General features: G+C 36.4%; 1 protein-coding gene across 5 annotated transcripts in view; it reads right to left on the bottom strand.

The window, feature by feature from the left end:
* MAN2A1 (mannosidase alpha class 2A member 1) overlaps positions 1-13,828 on the bottom strand; it is a 165,385-nt gene that overhangs the window by 60,216 nt on the left and 91,341 nt on the right. For all 5 annotated transcript variants that reach the window (XM_073888998.1, XM_025866876.2, XM_073889008.1 and 2 more), the window contains 2 exons: positions 13,079-13,193; positions 11,804-11,871 (listed from right to left, as the gene is read on the bottom strand). In XM_073888998.1, the coding sequence (XP_073745099.1) occupies positions 11,804-11,871; positions 13,079-13,193 (183 nt within the window). The remainder of the gene's footprint in view (positions 1-11,803; positions 11,872-13,078; positions 13,194-13,828) is intronic.

Here is a 13,828-nt window from a genome sequence, read left to right as displayed (position 1 = left end):
GGGATGTGGTGGGAGGGGGTTTTTGTTTTGTTTCCAGGCAGCAAAGGTCTAGAAGTAAGAGAACATGGCATGTTAAGAGAATTGATAGTTGAAGGGCTGAAACACAGGGCAGGCTGGGGTAATGTGAAAGATGATGCTAGAGAAACCAAAATGTAGACACATAATTCAAGTTAAAGAGTCTATGAGTTTATCCTTAGGGCAGTGGAGAAAAGAAGAGTTTTGAGCAGCTGTAACATCATGGCTAGTATCTGTTAAATGCCTACTAAGTACCAGATTCTACACTAAAAATTCATATACGTAACCTTATTTAATTTCTCCGACAAATGTATGAGGGAGGGACACCTGTCACAGGAGTGTCGCCATCACTCAGGGGAGAGACAGTAGCCACCTAAAGTAGGGCACTGGTACTGAAGCTAAGGAGAAGCGGACAAAACTATGATCCGTTTAGGAAGTAGAATGAAAAGACCTGGTATTTATTTGGGTACAAGGAGAAAGTGAAAGAGAAGAGACAAAGATGATCAGGGTAATCCTGCACTTTATTGTACAAATGAATATACCTTTGAGACTGAAGGGGGACACTAACGAAAAACTGGAATACACGATCACTCAAAAATTGAGGCCCAGGTAACTGGATGACAATGCTGAAATTTTATTAAGGAGCTCGGGACCACAGAATATTTGAGTAGAGAGTAGGAGTCATTTTATTTTTAATTAAAAAAAAAATTTTAAAGGATTTTATTTATTTGACAGAGAGAGATAGCGAGGGAGAGAGCACAGCAGGGGGAGTGGGAGAGGGAGAGGGAGAAGCAGGCTCCCTGCTGAACAAGGAGTCCAACGCGGGGCTCAATCCCAGGACCCTGGGATCATGACCTGAGCCGAAGGCAGACACTTAATGACTGAGGCACCCAGGCGCCCTGGGAGTTCAGTTTTATACGCACTCAAATGGAGGTACAGGTGGACCATTCCCATGGAGCTACCTATTTGGCCTGTGGGCAGAACTTGGCAAACTTTTCTCAGAAGAGATATGTATACGGTGAGTCAACAGTACACGGACAATAAATGAAGGCAATCGAGTAGGAAATATCACTCTCACCAGGAGCTTTTATCTTTTAAATCTTCCTGAGGCAAAACAATTACTTAATTAAGATCTCTTATATGCTCTTGACTCTCTACCTCTTTTAGATTTTAACATAACCTGAAGCTACAGATCTATATTCCTGTAGCTTTTTCTACAGTACATACCTGGCTGCAGTCCTGGTAACCAAATTTCCAGTCATGATCTGCATTTCACGATGTCTCATTATTTTCAATGCCTTCTTACTTTTGATTAGTCAGCTGAGTTGACTTTATCAAGAAAATTTTCAAAAAGAAGAGTACCCATGGTTCATTTTGTGTTTTCATATTTGAAAATGTCTTTTTTTGTTGCTTTCACATATAAAAGATAACTGTGAGTATAAAACGATTTAAAAACTCTACAGTCTTCTCATTACAGAGAAGAAACCTAAGTCTGTTTAGCTTTTGTTCCATATTATACAGTATCTGTCTTTCTGCTTGGGTACTTCTACAATGTGTCCCTTTCCTTTTAATTGGACTAAGTTACCAAGACATACCAGGAGTGACCCTCTTTTCATTTATATTACCCAGAACTTAACCCTTTTATCTATAAAGCCAGACCTTCTCAGCTCAGAAAACTTTTCATCACTTCTATCTTTGATCATTGTCTCTGCTCCATTTTTTTTTTCCTGAAGAAAATCAGTCTTTTGTTAAAACCTTGTCCTCCATACTGATCATCTTCTCTCTTGTTGTTTCCACTCCTCTTCCTTTTCTCTGCATTCTTGCCAAGCATCTCATGGGTTTTTTTTCTTTCGTGTCTCTGGACGCTCTTTCACAATGTCGGCCTCACTCTTCAGTATCACTTGTAAAGATGCTCGCTCATCGTGCCCCCACCAATAACCTTCCCTTTTGTCGCTCCCCCGTACCATCTCACCATTTTTCATCTCGGCTCTTTGTTTTCCGTTTCAGATTTCTTAGAGATCATGACTCAAATTTTTTGAGAACTCCAAAGAGGTTTTTTTTGTAATGTTTTCCTGGTCTCTGTAATAAATCATTTTAAAAGGTAAATTGTTCTTCTGAGTCTTCATGTAGCACTACTTTCTGTCGTTCTGTAGAGCCTTTGCAAAGGTTTGCTAGGATAACTTTCCCTTTACTTACCCTCACAGAAGCAGACACCCAGACCCTGTGTATACTAATGGTACTCTTGGTCTCTATTTTGGGATTAAAGCCCCTCTCTTACCTAGAGTTAGTTTATTTGACAAGTATTTGGCAATGGATTCAAAAGCAAGGTATTTGCCAGGGGATTCAAAAGCAAGGTAGTTCCCTGCCATCATGGAGCTAATATTTTAGCAAGGGAGATAGACAGCAAGAAATAAATAACCTAAATAACCAGCTTGTTAATAATGCCTAAAGGAGGGGAAGAAAAATGCAGTGATGAAGAAGAGAAGAAGAGTAAGTTATATAATATATAAAATATATAATAAGGAAGTAAGTCCACATGCATAGAGCTAGCCTGAGTGCAAAGGTCCAAAAGGCCACCATCCAAGGTGGCTATGCCTGTATATTCATTGTTTTATGCCAACTCTGGTGAACAAATGGAGGGATTCTTTCTTCAGCAAAGACTATCATGGGTATCCTTCTGGCCCATGCCACTGTCAATAGTAATTTCCTTGAACAGATACTTCGCTAGGTCAATGCTCTACCATCAGTTCCCCACTTGTTTCTGCCTATTTTATTTCTTTTCTTTTTTTTAAATTTTATTATGTTATGTTAATCACCATACAGTACATCATTAGTTTTTGATATAGTGTTCCATGATTGATTGTTTGCATATAACACCCAGTGCTCCATTCAATACGTGCCCTCCTTAATACCCATCACCAGGCTAACCCATCCCCTCACTCCCCTCCCCTCTAGAACCCTCAGTTTGTTTCTCAGAGTCCATAGTCTCTCATGGTTTGTCTCCCCCTCCGATTCCCCCCCCTTCATTTTTACCTTCCTACTATCTTTTCTTTCTTTTTTTTTTAACATATAATGTATTATTTGTTACAGAGGTAGATTCAACAGTCTTACACAATTCACAGTGCTCACCATAGCACATACCCTCCCCAATGTCTATCACCCAGCCACCCCATCCCTTCCACCCCCCACCACTCCAGCAACCCTCACTTTGTTTCCTGAGATTAAGAATTCCTCATATCAGTGAGATCATATGATACGTCTTTCTCTGATTGACTTATTTCGCTTAGCATAATACCCTCTAGTTCCATCCACATCATTGCAAATGGCAAGATTTTTTGATGGCTGCATAGCATTCCATTGTATGTATGTGTGTGTGTGTGTATATATATATATATATATACACACCACTTCTTCTTTAACCATTCATCTGTTGATGGATATCTTTGCTCTTTCCATAGTTTGGCTATTGTGGACATTGCTGCTATAAACACTGGGCTGCACATACCCCTTCGGATCACTACATTTGTATCTTTGGGGTAAATACCCTGTAGTGCAATTGCTGGGTTGTAGGGTAGCTCTATTTTCAACTTTTTGAGGAACCTCCATACTGTTTTCCAGAGTGGCTGCACCTGCCCATTTTATTTCTGTCAGATTCAGTCTCCAAATTTGTTGTGAAATACAGATACAATGGAAGCCCTCTTATAAGTGTGAGTAAGGCTGGCAATAGACCTATTAACTGAAAGAGATAAAGTTGACTTGAAAGTTAAAGTTTTTAGGTAGTACAATTTTAAGTTACACACATATGACTTAATAATTCATGTTTTCATATGTTTTATATATACTTATATATATATAACATTTCCTAATCTACTGATATTAAGAGCAAAGCTTCTGGTTTAACTATGGGACCACTAACTGGAGTCCCATGTCATATTTTCTGCATAACCATGCATGTGATTAATCATGTATGGTTTCCAGATTAGGTTTTTCTAAAGCAGACCAAGAACTTCACCACTTGAAAAAATATTAAGCAATATGAGTACAGACTGCTTCTACATCATTATGACTTCTTCCCAATTTTTTTTAGGCATCTCACCAGTGACTCACATTTGTTGAAAATTTCTAAAGAACCCAACTTCATTTAAAAAAAAAAACAATCTTTTCGTATAATTCATCAGTTCAATAAAAATTAATCAAATTGTGCAAGAAAAATAATAAGAACAACTGATCTGGGAATAAATAATTGTTTCATGATAATCATACAATTCAACGGAAAGACCAGAGGGAGAGAATTGTACCAGTTTCCCTAGCTAGTGGCCTGTTAGGGACAAGGTCAGGTTATCATGGGCACAAAAAAGGAGTGGAGAGAATCAGTTGATCTAGTTGGCCAATTAAATGGAGACTGGTTAACAGAAATCTTAGGAAGAGAGAATGAACAGTTACTTTTTCTCCCTAACACGCTCAAAAAGTAGCCCCGTCCCTGTATTAAAATATTAGTTCTCTGTTCTAGGTGGTAGAGTACCCAAATTTCAAAGCTTTGGGGGTAGACATTATAAAAATGAAAAGGAATCAATCTCCACACCTGCTTCTAGAGACCTGCAATGTAGCTATTATTTCTAACTGTTTACCGCTGGTCAGTGAGTAATTGTATTTTCCAGTCCGGTTGATCAACTTTATAGTTTGTGGATATCTTAAATTGTGGCAATAGCTTGACTGTCAGACCAAGGTTTGGTGTTCCTCTGATTGTTCATCATCATCTTTGTTTTCATGAGTTTTAATAGGAAATTGAGAGAGTCAGTCTCAGAGTCCCTAGTCTGCCATCACATAAAATGAAAGTGTCAACTTTTTTGTTTTTTCATATAATAAGTGTTATTCATCTAAGTCAATGTAAGGCTGAAACAGTATTTCTGGAATTAATACTCATCATTTCTGATATCATAAAATAAATAGAAATGTTAAGGGTAGGGAGACTGTTGTGGGAAAGGTAGAAATTCTCTCCCCCAGAGACCTTTATATTTCCCTGAAAAAAATCAGGCAAAATACAAGCCTGCGAATTACTGATTTAGAATGGCAAACACTGGATAAGATTATTTGATGCTGTGATCCAGACATGATTGCTCTAAAACTAGTTATAACATAAAATTAACTAATATATCACGTTGAAAGTATCTCCAACTCCCTAGGAAGTTTTTGGTTACTTAAAGTAATGTACTTTATTCTACTCAAGTCTTTTGGGTCAGACATCCTTTCTAAAAATATCCCACATTACACACAGGCTGAAACGTGTTTCTGGATAATTGGAGAACTGGTCAATCTATATCTTGAAACAAGTCAAAATTAATAAAATGTAACTCAGATGCAACATAGATGAAAACACACAAACACCTTTCACAAGCAAGAAATACTTAAACAGAAAAGCATCTCAGAGGAGAGTTTAGGAACTCCTCCTTCAAAATCAGTAATGGGAATTAACTCTTAAATAGACTATGCTATTTTTACCCAGATAGCCCTCTACTAGACTAGAACTCAGTTTTTTATTTTTAAGAGTCTCCAGGACTATCAGTTAACAATTGCCCCATTAAAAGAAAAGTTCTAAAGTAACTTTAAAAGGAAGGGACATTTCAGGTGCTCTCATAATAACAGAACATGCAGAGGGTCCAGAGTGTCAAATCCTAGTCAAATCATGTATTCTATTATTACTTTAAATTCCCTTGGGATAATGTTAAAATGCAGCCCTTCATTATCAAGGACAGAAACCCTCAATCTCTGTGACTTTGTACATTTGTTTTTCTGCTAACTAATGTGAAGACATTTCTGCACTAGTTTTCTAGTACATGACAAGATGTGAGCTCACACTGTTACGATCCATGAGCAATAAGCATAGTTCTTACACTAGTTATCACAGTTATCACTGCTAACACTGTTCCAGCTCCCCCAAGAAAAACTACCATGTACAAAGTAAGCTGCATTGTGACGTTCACAGCCCTCTCAGGAGACGCCAGGCGCTCAGGTTAGAACCACTTCCGTTCAAGTAGCGGAATCTCAGCTCAGTTCTTGAGCTACAGATGACTCTACCAGGTCTATATTATAATAAATAACACTGCCAGAATCTGAATGGTGAGAATTCTATTTCCCTAGAAATTCCACTTCCAAACAATAACTGTACGGCTGTGAATTTGGTTACTTCACTTAAAACTTACATTTAAACAACTGGTAGGAAGATTAGATACAGTGTGACTTGGTATAAAAATACATTGATGATATGGTAACTGATGAAAAAATGATTTAAAGTCTTGAATTCCATTACACTAATAGATAATTACTGTGAGGAGAATGGTTTGTGATAACAACATTAAAAACACAAAATGCAGAATCAGGCAAATACTCTAAGTCAGCAACAACAGAAAGTCTTGTGTGTAAAAACTGATCTGATCAGTAATGTCCACAATAGCCAAAACATGGAAAGAGCCCCAATGTCCATTCACTGATGAATGAATAAAGAAGACATATATATATATATATATATATATACACACACACACACATACACACACAGTGGAATATTATTCAGCCATCAAAAAGAATGAAATCTTGCCATTTGCAACAATGTGGATGGAACTAGAGTGTATTACGCTAAGTGAAATAAGTCAGTCAGAGAAAGACAAATACCATATGATTTCACTAATATCTAGAATCTATGAAACAAAACTGATGAACACAGGGGAAGGGAAGGAAAAATAAAATAAGATAAAAACAGAGAAGGAGGCAAGTCACGAGAGATGCTTAACTACCGGGAACAAACTGAGGGTTGCTGGAGGGGAGGTAAGTGGGGGGGGGATGGGGTAACTGTGTGATGGGCAGTAAAGAGGGCACTTGATGTGATGAGCCCTGGGTGTTACAGGCAACTGATGAATCACTAGATACTACCTCTGAAACTAATAATACACTGTATGTTAACTAACTTCAATTTAAATTAAAAAAACCTCATCTGATCAGGTAAACTCATTTAGATATTTGGGAGTATCTTTTGAACCCACCCATTCTAAAGTGTCTTCAAGAAAGCAATCTCAACAAAGGTAATTCTGTAAGAATGCAATGATGCTGAGATGCAACCTAAAATTTTTCAGGTCCCATGGTATGAAACTCTAAAATCTCCAATGAGGAATTGTCCAAATGTTGAGCAAATTCAAAGCTTTGAATTGTTACTTATTTTTGCTTGTAGTATTATTTAGTGTATTCAGAAGCCCTCTGGCATCCAAACTCCAAATACTGGATGAAAGAATTATTTGGGGAGAAGATATACCAGGATATCACATTTTCACATAGAATGTCTACGCATATCTGGTGTCTGAAGTTTAATATTCTCTTCAATCAGTAATTAATTGTATTTCAACAAGTCTTTATTCAATTCTTACTATGTTGACTGCAATTCCACAGGCATGGTGGGAGAACTAAATAAAAGAAATAGTTTCTACTGTCAAGGAGTTTACAATCTAGCAGAATTAACTTCAAATAATTATTATACTGGGAGAAATAAGAAAACACATCAATTCCCAGTTACATGATTGAATCATTCTGGACTTGATTTAGATGAAAATTTGGGGCCAGCATCATAATGGGATGGCACTTTGGCATTGTGGGAGGAGGTGGAATATTGTGCACATGGTTAAGTACGTGAATTGTAGTGGCCAGTGGATAAACTGTGGTGGACCACCCCCACAGATGACTGCCATCATTCCCTTCAAGTAACGGAGAATAATTCCCCCTTGAATCTTGGCTGACCCTAGTGACTTGCTTCACTAAGAATGTAGTGGAAAGGACCTTCTAGGAGTTCTGAGGCTAGGTCCTAGAAGCCTTGCCACTTCCACCCAGGTGTCTTTCTTGTGTTCCTCTATGGGTAGATTCCTGTGACAACTACATGCCATAAATTAGGGGCAGAGAGAAACTGAAGACAGAAGAGCAGGAAGTCATTGCAGTAGTTCAAGTAAAACATTTAAAAAAAATCATAATAGAAGCCTTAAAACCAGAAAGTAAGAGAAAGACAGGAGATGAAGAATGTCAGAGGTGAGCAGAGGGGAAAATCCAAAAGACTCTCCAGCTGATGAAACTTAAAAGAACAAGAAAAGGTGGGAGTCAAAGTGGGTTCTAGAGGCTAGAAAATTTATGACTCGTTCAGGGTGTCCTAACTTTTAACTCTTAATTGTACCTGCTTTCCATATAAAGACTATTTTTCAGCACCTAGACAACCAAAAAGAGAATGATGCTGTTAATAAAGACTAGGATCCAAAAAGAAAGCACACATGGAGAAAACAAGAGGAAATTAAATTAGAGGTGCTGGGCAGCCATCCAGGAAGCACCATTACAACAAGCACATGACAATGGAGGTACTGAGTGCCTTTTCAGGAACTGAGTACTTTTATTTTTTTATTTTTTATTTTTTTCAGGAACTGAGTACTTTTAGTATCTGTTTGATACTCTAAAGTCACCCAAGCCCCGAAAACAAGGACTTCTGTTGTGTCTCCACATGGCTGGTGGTTTCATTTCAAGTTAATCCCTTCTTTTTTCTGGCCAAAAGAGATGTAAGATCCCTTACCAATAAACACCTTGCTAAACATTAAAAATACTTAATGGTAAATTTGTAATGGGTTTGAATAAATTGCTCTCAAACTAAGTTTTCTACTTGAAAAATTAAATTTTCAGATTTACAGAAGTTATCTCAATGCAATTTTAGTTGTATACTCTGTGGCATTTCAAATTATCCACATTAAAAAAAAAAAGTTCCTCCACATGTTGTCAAAACACATTGAGTTGGCGACCTGTGCTGCGTGGTATTTGCTTCCATCCTGCCTGAAGTACCAAACACTGAAAGAAGGCTGAAATCCCTGCCTGTCCCAGGAGTTTACCTTCCATCCTCTGTGTCCTGCACACATCCCTAAATCCTGTGTTACAGTTTTTCTTACAACTGGTTTCCTTAGAGGAAAAGAAACACCTCGGTACATTCGAGGATTATTTAAGGCTAGAAAATTTATGACTTGTTCAGGGTGCCCTAACTTCTAACTCTCAATTGTACCTTCTTTCCATATAAAGACTATGAACGCATATACTATGGAGCTTACCTAACCTTGTGAACTCAATCAGGCTCACGGACATGTACTACATCCCCATGAGCAAACTAGGGACTCCTTTTTAAAGACTCCCAAACTAACTTATGTTAGGTTATAGCTATAACTAATGTTCCCAAACAGCATGATCAAATTCATTTACATGTATTATTGAAATTGTGTGAGTTAGGGGTGCCTGGGTGGCTCAGTCATTAAGCATCTGCCTTCGGCTCGGGTCGTGATCCCAGGGTCCTGGGATTGAGCCCCACATCGGGCTCCCTGCTCAGCAGGAAAGCCTGCTTCTCCCTTTCCCACTCCCCCTGCTTGTGTTCCCCCTCTTGCTGTGTCTCTCTCTGTCAAATAAATAAAATCTTTAAAAAAAAAAATAGCTATGGAATTGTGTGTTAGATCAGTGTTTCTCAGACTTTTCACATAACTCCTTAAAGACTCTTTTTGGGCATTTTTTGCTAATCATCCCCCCATACAATTTTAATACAACACTTAAAAGCATATCTGTTATTGTACTATTGAGTACTATTTTTATGCTTTATATATTTAAAAAAATACTTTTTTTTCAAACTCCCTAAGAACCAATTTTTACTCTCCTAAGGAGGATGTCTCTCTCACTGAGAATGCATGTTTTATTTAGATTAATAAATTGTTGCTCAAACAAGAATTATTCTTAACTTCAAAATAATGCTAAGCCTTAGATCATTATATAGGGACTCATGAAGAACATGCGAAAGACTCAGGACCATACTCCTGAAACTTTCAACTTCAAGACTGAGAAGTGCAATGATTTCACTTTCAGTATCTGCTAAATAAAACTATGAAATTCTTCCATTTTAAAGGCCACTGTCATTCCGCCATTCTTCACTGATTTTACTGAGAGATCAGTAGCTCAGATTATTTGTGGCTAAAAACTAAAATATAGATTTTAAAACCAGAAATATAAGTAGTTCTATTCACGAGGTCCTCAAGTACAAAATAGATAATAAAGATACAAATAAGAACTTGACAATCCTAAGTATGCCCAATTCACCTAACTACGGAAACAGTAGTAGCACTGACATTTGGTAGAAAAGAACTGTGAAGGAGTCATATTAAGATGAACAACACTATTTAAATACAAACTGTTTAAAAGGAAATATCAGAAAGCAATCATTTTACTAATAGTCTCAAAAATGCTATTTACGTTGATGTATAGTTAAAACTCAGTATTAAAGCCCCCAAATATATTTCTTCTTAGTTAATACACCTGGATCTCCTTTCTTCCTCCAACATAAGTAGGGCTAAATCATCACTTACTCCTGGCTAAAGCAAGGACAAGAGGAAGAAGAAAAGCTACAGGGTTTGTAGCCCATTAGGGCTCCATCCTACCCACCCTACCACGCAATGGGGTGGGGAAGGGGCATAAATTACTTATAGCAAGAATAAGGCATTCTTATAGTCAGCAGAAACAAAGATCTTCCCCTACTAAAATAGAGAAAGGGGGATTATGCCTAATACCAGAGTTTATTAGGGGCACAATATTTAAGGAACAGCCATACAAATCAACTACATCAAAATATTACTTATTTTAAGACAAAGAAAACATTTTGTAATGGGAGTATCATTACTCTCTCATGACCTGGCAACCTGAAAGCTGTTAAGCCTGCAACAGGACTTCAAAGTTGAGACTTAAACTGTCTTTTCCAGTTAATCCCTTCTTTTTCTGGCCAAGAGAAAGAAATGTAGGATTTCTTTACTATTACTTTAGTGATACTTTAGTGTTACTGAAAAATACCTGTCTTCTTGTTCTAAGGTATGAGCTGTATACATTTTAAGTCTCTACTTCCTGAAGAGATTTAGCCAACTAAGGTTTTATTCTCTGAGTAACAAAAATGTCAATTTTATTAGCAATTGTAAATTTTCTGTAATACTTTGATTCCATTTCTTTTAAAATAATTCTAATAAAGAATGCCTAAAATCATGAATTATCCTTTACAATTATTCTTTTATCCTACAATCTGTACATACTAAATTTCTCAATTTAGATAGCAAAAAGTTATATTATATAAGAATATAGTGTGTATCTGGGGATAGTGGGTACTGACCTAGTGATATTTGGTCATTTAGAACAGAAGACTTGGTTAAATAATTACCAATAAAAACACAAAACATTTCTTTATAAATCAGAGGCAGCCGCCAATTAATCACCCCATTTTCAGGCCAACTGAACACCCTTCCCATTTGCCTTAACATAAATCCACAATGCCAAAATGAGACAGTCTGGCCAGCACAATGACAGTTATCTAGTAAACAATTTATAGTAGGAACTTTTCATAATTAGGTTTCTTCCTTCATTTTAAAAATGGGATCAGGGATCAATGAAAAGGTAAGTAAACAAAGGGTTAAGAAAGAACATAATCATAAATCATATTTACCATCCCATACCAAATACCTGTAAAAAAATATTGTTATAATTGTTCATTCAGTAATTAATGTATCAAGCACTGTGTTCGCTATTAACATTGAACATGACAGTCATGGGAAAAAATCCATTTCTTCAAAAAATTTTTTTAAATTAATAAATTTATTAAACAAAATACTGCCTCAAAGTATATCCTGGCTAGGGAAAAGAAACATGAAAAGCAAAAAAGTCAAGTCAGAACAGTAGCAAAGTGTATGAGAAATTATGTATTTACCTTGGCTCTGCACTCAGCATTATTACAGTTTTTTGTGGTAGAGAACCTTGTGAGTTTTGTTTCAAATCCTGTAAAAATAAACCAAAATTTTTTATTTTACTTTTAAACTTAAGTTTCAAAACTAGCTATGTAATAGTACTTACAAAAATCCTAAAAAGGACACAATGGTGTCCTCCTTCTAGCTACATAAAGGTCCAGCAAAGTTCAAAATAAGTAATTCTTGTGTGTGTGCATTTTTATGGGTGTGTCTTTAGACTTCAGTACGGCGTGTGTTACACAGACTACTAGAGTCCAATTAGGAACCAAGTAAATCAAAGTTCTAAAGATCATTTTGCAAAAAGTTTCACTATTTTACCTTTGTATCACAGGTTTCATATCCTTAAGCAATGTATGTCCATTTATTGGATTTTTTACTTTAACAGGAAAATGTATAAACATAATTTGACTGCAAGCATCAGTAATGAAAATACTGAACTTATTATCTCTGATTCCAGATGTGTAAGTTCCAATTACATGTAAAATTTCAAAGCCTATGGCTCACAATAGACTCTAATGATAAAATGTTACAATTTTAAAACATCTGAGTTGCCAAATGGAATTCTAAAGAGGTTTACAATCCACCATTTTTTTCCACTGTTCTTCCTTGCTGCTGAAGAGTAAATTCTTCCTCTCAGAGTATGTTCTGTTTTATTGGCTCCCCTGATCCTAGCCATGATACAAGCCAAGGCAGGAATCATCCCATCTAACAGATAAATGAATGAGGGCTCACAGATGTTAAGCAACTTTTTCAGGCCCATGCAATCAGGTACAGAGGTGAGGCTAACAGCTAGTCTTCTAATTCCTCAACTGCTCCTCTGCTCTTACACACATCTGAGCACTGCCCACAGCGCTCCATGGGCTCATCCTGAAACCAGAAGACAATTCAGGGGCTTCTAATTAAAGCCAAGGAAAATAACTAATTACTACGTCCAGTTACCTTACAGTATCATCTTAATAGTGTTCTCAAAGCCGTATGTTCCACATAATGAAGTTCATTAGTTTTCATGCTTAGACTTAGTCAGAACAAAACATACACCATAAATCAAATACAGACACACTTACAGGAAAGAAGAACACATAGGCATTTCATATAAAATGATACAAATTCTTTCAAATCATGTACAAGGAAATCACTATTTTTCAAGGTTTCTTTTCACTCAGCTTCTCACCCCCTTTTCTGAACCAAGAACAAAAGAATCACACATTTTTATGATAATATAAAAGGTAGCAACTAACCATGTCTAGGAGGTTATCAAAAGAGTAAGAGTTGTATGAGTTTTTGTCCTTCAAAATAAGAAGTAGTGCAGAATATCCAATTATCTTCTTCAAATTCGTTAATGAATGAAAGAGTCTGTGAACCAAAAATTTTTACTGGTCTGAGAAGTAATTCAAACATCAGTATACAATATTTTCAGTTTCTTTAATAACGGGCAAACCACCATCATCCTGTATTCACAAAATGAAACCTATAATGAACCTATAATGAACTGACTCTTCTTTGCCCAGAACTAAGTACTTAGGAAAAAAAGGTCAGTCAAAAGATTTCACTAATAAAGATGCATTTAAAATAGAAAACTTTCTGTATACACCTGAAACATGTAAGCTTAATCAAACTACCGATACTTTCTATGAATATCATGCCAAGTACTAAGAATATTCAACATGATCACTCCAATAGCTTTAAGGCTTTGTTACCAAAAAAGTGATTTGGTCCTGTCCTTTAGAAAATTCTTTAACAAATGTTGAAACAGCCAAAGAAAGCATGAGATTAACTGTCACTCTCAAGAACATTTGTTCAGTATACATACTTCAAAAACTCAAATTCCTGAAAACTTCAAATAAATATTTTGTTGACTTTAGTTTCATGTTCTTGTTCAAAAAAAGAGAAAGTTTTCACAGGTCTGGATAATGAAATTGTCTTTCTCCTTGTTACTTTTCTTGGTCATTAAAATTGTTAATTGTAGGGCGCCAGGGTGGCTCAGTTGG

Source organism: Callorhinus ursinus, unplaced genomic scaffold (assembly GCF_003265705.2).
Source record: "Callorhinus ursinus isolate GAN/ISIS: 27379988/994484 unplaced genomic scaffold, GSC_fseal_2.0 scaffold3, whole genome shotgun sequence".
NCBI lineage: Eukaryota > Metazoa > Chordata > Mammalia > Carnivora > Otariidae > Callorhinus > Callorhinus ursinus.
This window is presented reverse-complemented; position numbering and strand designations above follow the sequence as displayed.